Raw genomic sequence first — 13,226 nt, forward strand, 5'->3', positions numbered from 1 at the left:
TTTCTGAAGCACCGACGCGATCGAGAAGATCAGATCAAAGCAGAGCAGAGAAGATTCTTCTTCCTCCTCTCATCCGTGCTCTCGTGAGGTGCAGGTGCAGGTGCATGTTCAGATTCAGATCTGCTTCGGGTTCAGTGTCCCTTTCGCTGCAGCGGCGGGAGCGCGACATGGCAGCTACAGGGGCAGGCTACAGCTACCACCGGCCCCCGTCTCGGTCCGGCCAGATCGGTGCCAAGACAGCAACCGGGCGCCCGCCCGCCCGACTGTGCAGAGGCCGCGGACCATGGGAAGACCACGGAAGGAAGGTGGTGGCAGTGGCATGCGACCTCGCCGACGAGGCCACGCACGTGGAATGGAGGCCTGCAAGGGGCCCAGCCGTGGACACGGGCCATTCAACCGGTTGAGAGAGGCCACAGTTGAGAATCCAGAGGCCCAGTTGTGGGGAGATTGGCCCACTACTGTAATTTACCCAGGCCCAACTGACAGTCCAAAACCGTTAAGTCTCGAAAACATACTTTTTTTTTTTACCTCCGTGCCCCCTTGTCAAACTCTAAAACCTCTGAAGTCTTAAGCTGTGCTGGCCTATCTGGTATTGGTGAAGGACGTATAATGTTTTGCGATTGTGTAGTTCCCTCAAAAAAATGTTTGCGATCTATTGTTTTCGGCATGGTCTTTTCTACACTGCTTCTTTTTTTTCTTATATTTAATATAAATCAAGTATAAAATGCCCTAAGGCTGTCTTCTGCAAAATAAACATCAGGATTCTATCACGCCACCTGCAGGAAACAAAAGATGAATTTCACCATATTTCATTTTTTTAAAAGATGGGAAAATAGGTGTTTCAGTGCTTGAGTTTATATACCAAATTCATCAGTCATATTTTTCTTTCATAACAAATTAATAAACAGTATTTTTAGTCATGCGAAGAGTTTTTTTTTTTGAGCTCGCCCATCTAGCTGAATTTGAGTGGCACACAGCAGTAGGCAGTACGGAGTAGTCCATTGTCCATTCAGCAAGATGCACGAGGGACTTGTTTACTTGTAAAAAATTTTACAAAATATGAACAGTAACAGTTTCATTTGTATTTGACAAATATTGTAGGCTAACTAGGTCCAAAAAATTCGTCTCGCAAATTACATACAAACTGTGTAATTAACTATCTTTTTACCTATATTTAATGCTTAATGCATGTGCCGCAAGATTCGATGTGATGAGGAATCTAGTAAACAAGGCCCAGCTACTTCCCATACTCTCGATGACATTCACAAGATGATTTGGGCCTTGTTTAGTTCCCAAAAAATTTTACAAATTTTTTTCAAATTTCCCGTCACATCGAATCTTTAGACACATGCATGCAGTATTAAATATAGACGAAAATAAAAACTAATTGTATAGTTTGGTCGAAATTGACGAGATGAATTTTTTGAGTCTAGTTAGTCCATGATTGGATAGTTTTTGTCAAATACAAACGAAAGTGCTACAATGTGTATTTTCCAAAAACTTTTGAAACTAAACATTGCCAGGAAACTGCAGGCAGCCCGAAGCTTATAAGGCCTTATTTATTTCGTGAAATTTTTTTGCTTTTGGCTAATGTAGAATTTTTATTTGTATTTAATAATTATTATCAAATTACGGACAAACTAGGCTCAAAAGTTTTATCGTTCAAATTATAGAAAAAATTATGTAATTAGTTTTTATTTTTATTTATATTTAATGCTCCGTACGTTCCAAAGATTTGATATAATGGAGAATATTTAAAAAATTTTAGAAATTAAAGGGCCTAAAATGAGAGGTATCCTAGCACTCCTAATCTCCCACAGTACTAACCTCGTACAGTAATAATTATATTAAATAAAGTCTTGAGCGCACGTCTTGCCTGACGCATGCATGCATGCGAGAAGAAACTTCAAACATGCAGTTTCTGACAAGCGTAGCATGCAGGGGCAGGTCTCCCTTCCAGCAGCTCGCTCTCTCCCACCTGAACGGCCAGACACAGAGGCACAGACACGGCGGCCCCTCCCTCCATCCCGGCTCCAAAAGCTTCCAGCCTTGAATGCCAACATGACAGGACCTCCGCGCAGACACCTCGTCTCTCTGCCTGGCTTTGGATGATCTGCTGCGTGTGCATCCCGTTCCCCTCTTCCTGCCATTGTTTGGCGATCGATCGGTCTCGCAGTCGCAGTCGGAGTCGGAGTCTCTCATGAATGCTGGGAGCAGGATGATCACTTCACTTGATCAGGCAATAAATCTCCTACTTGCTCTAGCAATGGCATACAAACCTGTTGTTGTTAAGCGACGGACTCGAACGGAGATCGGAGAAGACGAAGATTTGGCGTCCTACCCGTTCTGCGATTCCGTCAGCCCATGAAAGGCGTGTATTTAAATTCATAATAACGAAAAAGATAAATAAAGAAAAGAAAACAGATACTAGAAGAGCTCAAGGACAGAATGGCAGGGTTTGCTTGCTGGGCAGTGGCCACTGGTGGCCGGCCGGCCGGGGTTCGGCGCTTTCAGAGGCTGGCTGGGCTGCACGCACGGCGCGGCCGGCCTGCGTTTGGGCGGCGGCCGGGGCCAGGAAGACAGGAAACCGGCCGGCAGTGACCTGAGCCGCTGAGCGGTGCCACACGGACACGGAACTGCCCCGCGCGCGCTACAGGTTAAGGACGGCAGGTACTGTGACGGGGTGACTCGCAGTCGGAGATCTTGCTTGCTTGCCGTCCAACCCCTGGGCCTGGCCTGCCCAGGCGGCAGGCAGGCTCGCTCGAGCAAGTGTGCGTGGACGTGGATGCAGAGGAAACACGAGGCGCTGCTGCAGCTAGAGGACGGACGGACGGAGCACGGAGCACTGGTGCGGTGCGGGGGAGACGAGGGGGATGGCCCGTGGCCGGATGGGATGGGCCGCGGCACTGCGCAGCGGCGCATGGCGAGAAAGCTGGAGCGGCAGCAGTAGAGCAGCAGGGTGGATTGGACGATCGATCGCGTGCGCGCGGGCAAGCGCGCACGAGCGTCCGTCCCCGTCGGCCACCGAGTCGTCACCTCCGCCCGCCGCTCTCGCACGTGGCCATGCCTGCTGCCCATCAGCTGCGACTGCGAGGACCTGGGACATGGGACCTCACGCAGCACGCACAGCACAGAGGGCAGCTAGCTGCTAGGGGCTGCCGCCGCCCATGGGCCATGCCATGGTGGGCGTACGTGGTGGCGCCTGCGACGCCGCGGCGGATTAAAGGCAGCACCGCAGTGCACTCCGCGGCCTCGCGCCCCCCCCCCCCCCCCCATGGCATGGCCATTTCTCGTTCCTGGATCTCTCGATCGTCCTCCTCCGCGGGGCCAGCAGCGCCAACACAGTGCGCGCCTGATTTGCACTGGTGACACGCTCTGCATCCTCCTGCAGCTGGGAGAGCTGTCGTCGTCTGCCTCTGGCCTCTGGCCAAGCCGCCTGCGATCTCTCTTGCATGCTCGTGCAGTCGTGCTCACCCGTGTGCCCCCCCATGGTTTTCTTCGCGCACCACTGTTCCTGTTCCTGTTTCTATTCCGACGCTGCTTTGCTTTGCTCGGTCGGCGGTACAGGAACAAGCCAGCCGGTTTCTCTCTGGAACAACACGATACTTCCTCCATTTTTCCTCGATCCCGTCAACCAAAGGGGGCCTAAAAGCCAGGTCACCATTTTAATTAGTTCAAAACTAGTGTCCGTTTGGCTGGCTTGCTGGATTTTCTTAGCAAGGCAAGATTAGCCTTGTTAGCATAGCCTCAAGCTGAATTGGGGCACTGATTCACCTTGCCAATCAAGGGTGTTTGAGTGAGCATGGGTGTTTCGTTCTGCCCAGAGCACCTCAGAGTCCATGCAAATGGATTTTTGGCTTACTCGTGAGAGAGTGAAATCGGCTCTCTGGCCTAGGCAAGATCCTTGTTATCCATGTAACCAGTAGGCGAGCGCGAGGCGTGGCAAAGAACCAAACGTGCCAAATCTCCCAAGCTAGCAAGAAAAAACCTTGCTTTTGCATTGTTGTATGTTTCGGTTTCTTGCCTGGCGAGCTCAAGCAAGTGATTCAAACATGCATTTCCCAGGTTTAATTGGCCTGATTTCAGCATTTTTCATTAGGTAACATGTCAATTGTCAAACCATCAGAGCATCATCTTCGAATTTTCTAGTATATAAGCTAGCTAGCATCACCCATCCTTCGATCCACACATGAAGCCCCTCCTCTCCTTAACATCTTTAGGTTCTGTTCGTTTCATTACTAAACCAAGGGAGTCAGATAGCCCTCTTGTTGATTTAGGGATGAAATGAAGAGGGCCTTAGCGTGTTGGCAACATCTGAGTTCTCAAGAGCTTGAAACAACATGATGTACGTGTAGTACAAGACTTGTGGTTAGAAATGACGATTGGATGAAATGGTTCAGGACATGTTTATTGGTTGAACCAACATGCTAGCTATGGCGCTAGTCAGGGGCATGCCACACCGAGCCTTTAGACATTTCCTACAGTTGTGGCCTAAAAAGGCAAAAACATCATACAACCATTTACTACGAGCCAGGTTTTACCACAAGTATATATAGCAAGTTTTTTTATACCTAAAAATAAAAAAAGGTACTGCATGCATGCATGCCAATGTAAACTTGTGTCACGCAAGTTTAGCACCTGTGGATGGCTTTCGTATTAATTTGTTGCCACGCAGGAGTGACTACACTGACTAGAGAGGAATGCCACGCACAGTTGGACACTGAACTTGTTTATGCTACGGAGTAAGGAGGTCATGGCCTAGCAGTTGCTATAGGGCCTTGTTTAGTTACAAAATATTTTGCAAAATCGACAATGTAGCTCTTTCGTTTGTATTTGACAAATATTATCCAATCATAGACTAACTAGGCTCAAAAGATTCGTCTCGTCAATTTTGACCAAACTGTGCAATTAGTTTTTATTTTTGTCTATATTTAATACTTCATGTATGTGTCTAAAGATTCGATGTGACGAGGAATCTGAAAAATTTTGCAAAATTTTTTAGAACTAAACAAGGCCTAGGTATCGTTGCTACTAGCTCCATTCACCATGAGCACTCCTACTCCAGTTTGTGACATGCAACGACCAATGGCAATACACCAATGATTGGGGCAGCATTAGCAAATTATTGCCTCCTACTCGCTCCTGCACAGTACTAGGTCATTTGTTTTCTCACCTAGCTTAGCTAGCTAAAGCCCTTACAATATTGTATTTTCACCATTCAGGAACGAACGCACACACACGCACGCACGCATGTCGTCCTACTCTCTCGGTCTCGGAAGTAGCGCCGGGCCGGGCGGCCGCGGGCAGGCACGGTACCGGCCCTGAATGAGGCCAAAGAATTGAATCACATCGTCGGCCGATCGATCTCTGATGGCTGGCTGCCTGCCCACCTTTCTTTTCCCCTCTGCTTCTTCCAACCTCGCTCAGATATCAGGTCGTCGGCGTCGTCGTCTTCTTCCTCGGGGGCGCCAAACTTTTGTGGACTGGCACACGGCCCGCGCCCGGCCGCCCGGCACAGAGTTGCAGTGCCTCCTCCGTCCCATGGGAACCTGGCCTTCGCCTCGCATGCAAAACCGGCCATGCATCTCATGATCCTGACTTTTCCTAATATACTAGCATCAAGTGTCGTCGTCGTCGTCCAATGGGTCTACTCCTATATAGAAGCAAAATGTAGTAGTACTACTATATATGTACTATATGGAGTATAGTAGTAAGCATGAAGACTAGCTAAGAGCAAGGTCAATAATAGAGCCAAGTGCTTGGCTATAAGCCAAATAATTAGAGCCAAGATATATAATAAGTTGTCTCCTACTTGTCTCTAAAACACATTCTCTTTCTTCTCACAACATTTGCTTTTTGGGCCCACTACTACCTATGCATCCGTGCCCAGCTTGGTGCATAACTAAGAGCCAAGCTATCATCTCTCTCCTCTTTTCTCTCCTCCACATCAGCATTAGCTTGGCTATAAGCTCATTATTATACCTGCTCTAATACGCTATTGTAGGGCGCATAGGCCTTTTTGTCACCATTCCAATGCAAGTCGCTCTCTCTTGTCATTCATTCATGCAGTAGCCTAGTATGGCCCAGTTTGGTTCCGAAAAGTGAAAACTTTTCGGTACCGTAGCACTTTCGTTTGTTTGTGACAAATATTATCTAATTATGGACTAATTAGGATTAAAAGATTCGTCTCGTGATTTCCAGCTAAACTGTGTAATTAGTTTTTATTTTTGTTTATATTTAATGTTTCATGCATGTGCCACAAGATTCGATGTGACGAGGAATCTTGAAAACTTTTTGGTTTTCAGGTGAACTAAACAAGGCCTATGTATGTAAACAGGGGCATGATTCGATCAAAAAGAATAACAACATGTCAACATGTACCGCCATGATTCCATGAACACTCCGATCCGCGGCCGCCGACCTCAAAACATTCTTGGAGAGATTGTAAAGTATATGCAAGAGCTGCTTATTTTTGAACATTGTCATAGATTTTTTTTCTTCAAAAAAACATTGTCATAGATTAATACATCAGATGGATGGATCGATCATTGATGCATGCGTCTATTCCATCAGCTAGCTAGAGAGTGGTACTGTAAAATGGAGGAGCATGGAGCCATGAGTTTTGACAGCTAGAGAGAGTTCCGGGGCTCCCTGCCCTGATCGAACCAAAGGGATTCCACGGCCGGCGTACGGCAGCAGGAGAAATTTACTGCCGCCCTCGTGCAACCTCACGTCCACAGCACCACCGTCCTCCCCCAAACCCCGATGCTTTGCAGCAGCAGCAGCAGCAGCACCTGCCATTCCTTCTTCTGGTAGTCCAAAATAAATGCGCAACCAGACAAACGCACCAAGACACATCGTACACGAACGTGTGCATGTGAGTGGAATGGGCATGGGCCGGGTGTGGTTTCAGAAAAAAAATCATGGTGCAAACAAAAAGGTGGTGCATGCAACTTGCCAATGGCAGCAGTGCTTTTATAGGCCGCATATTGTACTCTAACATGCCATGTTAATCAGTTAAGGCCTTGTTTAGATGCAACCAAAAACTCAAAACTTTACAAGATTCCTTATCACATCGAATCTTGCGCCACTTTTATGAAACATTAAATATAAATATAAAATATAACTAATTACACAGTTTACCTGTAAATCACGATACAAATCTTTTAAGCTTAGTTACTCCATGATTGAACAATGTTTGTTAAATAAAAACGAAAAAGCTACAGTGTCAAAAACTAAAAAGTTTTTGAATCTAAACAAGGTAATAGAACACTTAGGAATAAGAGACGCTCTATGCAGTGACGGAGCCAACGGTGGGGCTGGTGGGGCTCCAGCCCCCCTACGGCCGTAGAATCCACGTAGCCCCCCTTAGCTTCTAATACAAATTTTTATCATTGATGCTCTCTAAGAATGAGCTGAAGATAACAGAAGTCTCTCCTAAATATTTTTCTAGATTTGTCTCTGCTCTACATACTAAACAGGGCATACAGGAGTACACATATGCATACCCAATCGAGCCCGAAGGATTAGTGTGTCGACATGGCAAGCTGTGTATGTAGACACTTACATATATAGTACCCTGAAGGAAGTACACGGTAGTACACGGAAACAGTTTGCGTACATGCATGTTCATCGCCCTACTGTCTGCATCCCTCAATATCCGGAACATATATACGTCGCTGTCTGCCTATACGAATGGATGCATGCACACGTGTACATGTACGTGCGCAGGTACATGCCGGTACACGCTCCCCGTACAAAAGCTCCCCGTTCAAGCACGACGGATGCAAAGCATACTTTGTACGTACACACTGCACGGCGATGAATGAACGTGCATGCACGTGTACGTAGTCGTCGTCCTTGTTTTTTTTCTCACGGCGGCTTCAAAAGTTGTGTTGCGTCAATGCATGCATGTATGTTCATGTATGCACGCACAACGTACGTATTACATGCTGTGTGCACACTGGGCGTGTAGTTGAGACTTTACAGCAGCAGCAGCTAGAGCTAGCTACTCGTAGGTAGTATAGCCTGGAACTAGCCGTGGTGTACGTTGCTACGACGTGCAACAGTTTCCCGTTAAGCTCCATCAAGTTTCCTCATTGGGCCCATGCCAGGTGCCACCATGTCCGTCGCCCTGCTTTAACCTTTCCATTCCACGTAGGAGTATCTCTCTCTGTGTCGTCGTTGTTTAGTTCTCAGTCACAAAATTTATAAAATTTTTCAGATTCATGGCATCAAATTTTATAGGACATGTATAAAGCATTAAATATAGATTAAAAATAACTAATTATACAATTTGTCTGTAGTTTATAAGACGAATCTTTTAAGCTTACTTAATCCATGATTGGACAATATTTGTTAAATTCAAATAAAATTACTATGGTGTCCATTTTACTTTTTTTTTTTTGCAACTTTGTGATGTGTGTGTGTGAGAGAGAGCGCAGTCATGGTCCTCAACCTCATGGTGGTACCTAGCAAGCTCCCCACTATAAAGAGCCCCCCTTGCATTGGCTCCATCTTCATCCCTCACACCACACCACACCACACCACAGCTCAGAGTCAGAGCTTCTCCTCATCATCTTGTAGAAAGAGTGAGAGTGAGGTTGGCAAAGGGTATATAGGGGTCGTTCTTGGCCAAATCTCTTCTCCCGCTTGGATCCTTCTTCTCTCCCTGCTTCGTTATCAGCAGATCGATCGTGGCTAGCTAGCTGCGTAGCACCGTGTATGCAGCACCAGGTCCAGGATCACCACCAGGCCATGGGCGACACGCTGTGGGACCTGCTCGGGGAGGAGATGGCGGCGGCGGGCGGCGAGCACGGGCTTCCCCCAGGGTTCCGGTTCCACCCCACCGACGAGGAGCTGGTGACCTTCTACCTGGCGGCCAAGGTGTTCAACGGCGCCTGCTGCGGCATCGACATCGCCGAGGTGGACCTCAACCGGTGCGAGCCGTGGGAGCTCCCCGACGCGGCGCGCATGGGGGAGCGCGAGTGGTACTTCTTCAGCCTCCGCGACCGCAAGTACCCCACGGGCCTCCGCACCAACCGCGCCACCGGCGCCGGCTACTGGAAGGCCACCGGCAAGGACCGCGAGGTGCTCAACGCCGCCACCGGCGCGCTCCTCGGCATGAAGAAGACGCTCGTCTTCTACAAGGGCCGCGCGCCGCGCGGGGAGAAGACCAAGTGGGTCCTCCACGAGTACCGCCTCGACGGCGACTTCGCCGCCGCTCGCCGCCCATGCAAGGTATGTGTACCAGTACTATAGGTGATAGCTGCATCTAGGAGTACTCCATGAAATGAACCGATTTGTTCAGGGCACATTCCTTTCTCGTGTTTCTGAAACTAAAACGACGCAATAGAATACTATGCAATAGAATACTATGCATGAATGCCGTGAAACGCAACAGCGTGAGATGTGATATCATTGACAAGAAGTAGGAGTTGCAATGAATGGCATGCATGATAATGCATCATAGCAGGTACAAGGAGAGGGCTTGGGGGCGCGATATATGCATGCATGCAGATTGATAGATGTGTGCTTTATGTAGGGAGTACTCCTTCTGTGCATTCATCAATGGCACTCTACTAGCTGGTGTAACGCATGATAATGCACTGGTACAACAACCACAGTGCTTGTGCACATCTTCAGCGGTTCAGCCGCAGCAGCATGCATGCATGGCCAGGAGTAGTTCCATCTATCTTCTGCTCGAAATCTATTTGCACTGACACACAGGATCCATGCCCTGCCAGCAACCGATGCTTCTGTGTGTTTGTTTTTTGTGGTTGTGTTGTGCCTATCTCCAAACACTGACATACCTCCCGTCCAAATCTCTGCCGTACAATACGCGAGCATCCAATGTGCTTGTGGGTTTTCTTTTATTAAGGCCTTGTTTAGTTCCGAAAAATTTTGGGAAATGGACACTGTAGCACTTTCGTTTGTATTTGACAAATATTGTCCAATCATGAACTAACTAGACTCAAAAGATTCGTCTCGTCAATTTCGACCAAACTGTGCAATTAGTTTTTATTTTCGTCTATATTTAATACTCCATGCATGCGTCTAAAGATTCGATGTGACGGGGAATGTGAAAAATTTTGCAAAATTTTCTGGGAAGTAAACAAGGCCTAAAATTTGTAAAACAAGTGTGCCATCTGCAGAAGTTGTTCATTCAGGAGGACATTCATATACACTAAAATTTCAGAAAAATATATATACTATATGCACTGATGTACTACCTCTATGTGCTGCATGCCTAGAGAGATCACCTTCTCAGATACTATTAAATATTGATGACTCTTCTGCCCAGGATATGGATCACAATCGACAGAAAAGAATCCATAAATATAGTATGTCTATACTCCTGACTGATGATTTGCTGAATCTTTTCATACACATTTTTTATACATGCAGGAGGAATGGGTGATCTGCAGGATACTGCACAAGGCAGGCGACCTGTACAGCAAGCTGATGATGGTGAAGAACCCCTACTACCTCCCCATGGCAATGGAACCCTCCAGCTTCTGCTTCCAGCAGGAGCCCACCGCGCATCCCCTCACAAACCCTAGCGGCGGCTGCACAATACCCCTCGGCCTCCCCTTCCACCACGGCCACCCCGGCATGCAGCCGCCGTCGCCGAGCAACCATGGCAACAAGCAGGTCGTCTTCGCCGGGGCAGCGGGCTGCTGCATGCAGCAAGAGCCGCCAAACGGCAGCAACAGCGCCGTGCTGCCCATGCCGCCGTTCCCTCCCTTCACTCCCATCGTCGCTGGCAAGCCGGCGGCCCCGGCGCCACCGCCCCAGGTCGGGGTCAACGCCGGTCCACAGGAGCCACCGCCACCAACCTGGCTGGAGGCCTACCTGCAGCACAGTGATGGGATCCTTTATGAGATGGGCCCAGCTGCAGCGCCCAGGGGCGCATGATCCGGACCGTTGGTTCCTTAGGGTTACCCTACTGAACACTGATGATCCATCGATTTACCTGGCCTGGAGTACTGCCCAGCTAGCTAGTTTCTAAGTGTCATATTTCGACAAGCACTTGTAGTTATTAGACAGACTATCTTATATTCGCTACGTAGCATCATTAGTCGTTGTTATTATGAAATCATGTGTGCTTGCATGCATGCATTTGGATCATCATGGCAGTCCTTTGCTTGTACTACTAGGCACTGTAGTGTTGATCCATCCACATGCAAAGTGTGCATGGTACTAGCTAAGATGTATCGAGATGTCTGTTTGTTTAGCATGCAATGATAGATCCGGGCTCCAGTTTCATCTCGTTAATCATATTTCTTTTCAAGATCGAGGTAACAGAGCTTCGCCGTAATTTTTATTAGAAGACAGATAAAAACGAACAGCAACAATAACAACAAACCACTTACATCCTGCCCACTCAGCCTAATCCTACAATGAGAGAAGGGAGAAAGAAGGAAAACGAGATCACACATTTTAAGAAAAAACCAACTTGGCTCAATAAAATTATTGCTTCACTACCACTTTGATTAAGTAGGCAATGTCATCCGGATTTTTTATAATTTGCTGAAAACTATGTCTTCGTTTCAGATGTTCTGCTAGAAACAAATTACCAACCCATCAAAATCCCTTTTCAAACGTTTATCCATCTCTGCTCAACTCCTCCACCAAGTGTAGATGGAACCATCTGGTCTGGTATGTCGTAAGAAGACCATAATCTACTGCAGGAAAGCGTTTTTCAGACGGTTGTCAAAGCCTCTTAGAGACGGCTAGGACATACGCCTGAAGATTTGTGCCAGACCCAGCGACGGGTCAATAACCATCTCAGAAATATTTCTTCAAATTTAGTCAAATTTGAAATGCTTCAATAGGAACTTTAGGGATTGGTTGGGGGTGGAAGGGAGGGACTGGGGGCGGTCTTCCTTGCCACTGATCGAGTCCATATTCCCCTAGAACAGAATTTTCCTGCATACATTGTGCTGTGAATAATGGACAATCTTTGCACGGATGATATATTGCAAAGCTGTCCATCGTTAGGATATTTCTGGCTGATCTCCAAATGCTTTCTGTTTACGTCAACGGTGAACTTCGGAAGTTCTCTGTAGGCTACAAACTGTATAGAATGCACTCGTTGGTTATTGTTGCTGCTCTCTCTAGCTATGTGCACTCTTGTCATGCGCGTATGCTTTAAACATTTATTGGCTCTAGCCAACCCATCATCATGTGTACATACTCCGTCCAAAATCAAAATGCATGTATAGTCCACTGTGTATTTGTTTCTTGAGTCATTCACTAGTACAGTAGCAAGGAGCGCTCGAGTACATGCCATGAACTGTGCATGTACCAAGGCTACTGTTGGCACAGTGCGGTGAGGATTTGGTCTCTGGCGCGAGATCTCTCAAGGCCTGCGCGTGTGCGTGCACACGCAGTGCTGTGTGCATGCTCCGGCGCCCGCAGCGCGGCCAGCCTGATCGATCTGCGTATACATCTGCTATGGAGTACTCCATGGACATGCATGCAGAAACCCATTACATTATTCGTTCTTTCATGCATGCAGTTGGGGCCAGCCTGGGGTCGTGGATGGAAGAGCTAAACAAAAGAAGGAAAGCTAAGGTTAACAAGCAGCTAGTAGTGTGTGACGATGAGTGATGGATGGATGGAGACGACGTGATTTGGGTCAGGTCAGGCCGATCAGAGAGAGCGAGCAGACGACGAGACGGAGAGCATGCAGGTGCAGCGGCGCCGCTGCGTTGCATGGCTGGCCTGGCATTTGGCCGGCCATGGCCGGGGTGGCCGCGCCGGGGCCGGCTCGTCGTTGGACGACGGACGCCGGGACGCGTCCATATGCCAGGGCAGGAGAGGATGATTTGACGGGCCGCAGTAGATTGCATGGGAGGGGATCCGGCTGGTGGAGATGCTGCGAGAGCGAGGTGCTGGAGCAACACTGCCATGGACGCATGCATCATGACGTGGTGCTCTGCTCCGTGCTCAGGCTCAGGCGATGGATGGGACGGCCCCGACGTGACCCCTAATCGGGCATCCCGGGGATTGATTACTCCTTTCTGAAGCATTGGGCAGCGGCAGCATCTCCGCTAGCTGCTCCTTCTTCTTCTGCGTCCGCCGCGCGCTTTGCCACCAAAGTCAAGCCGCTCCGGTTGCTGCTGCTAGCTTGTGTGGTGCTGTCAGTCGCCTGCCTACCAGGCTTGTCGCAATAGCCCGGCCCGGGAAACCCGACCAAGCCCGAAAAAACCAAACCCAAC

The 13,226-nt window shown here is 48.3% G+C and overlaps 1 protein-coding gene across 1 annotated transcript; it reads left to right on the forward strand.

Moving 5' to 3' along the window:
* On the forward strand, nucleotides 8,538-11,060 carry LOC8064020 (protein CUP-SHAPED COTYLEDON 3). The gene is made up of 2 exons (XM_002444721.2): nucleotides 8,538-9,240; nucleotides 10,408-11,060. The coding sequence occupies exons 1-2, from the start codon at nucleotides 8,725-8,727 to the stop codon at nucleotides 10,915-10,917; spliced, it is 1,026 nt and encodes a 341-aa protein (XP_002444766.1). The 5' UTR covers nucleotides 8,538-8,724; the 3' UTR covers nucleotides 10,918-11,060.

Source organism: Sorghum bicolor, chromosome 7 (genome assembly GCF_000003195.3).
Source record: "Sorghum bicolor cultivar BTx623 chromosome 7, Sorghum_bicolor_NCBIv3, whole genome shotgun sequence".
Classification (NCBI taxonomy): Eukaryota; Viridiplantae; Streptophyta; class Magnoliopsida; order Poales; family Poaceae; genus Sorghum; species Sorghum bicolor.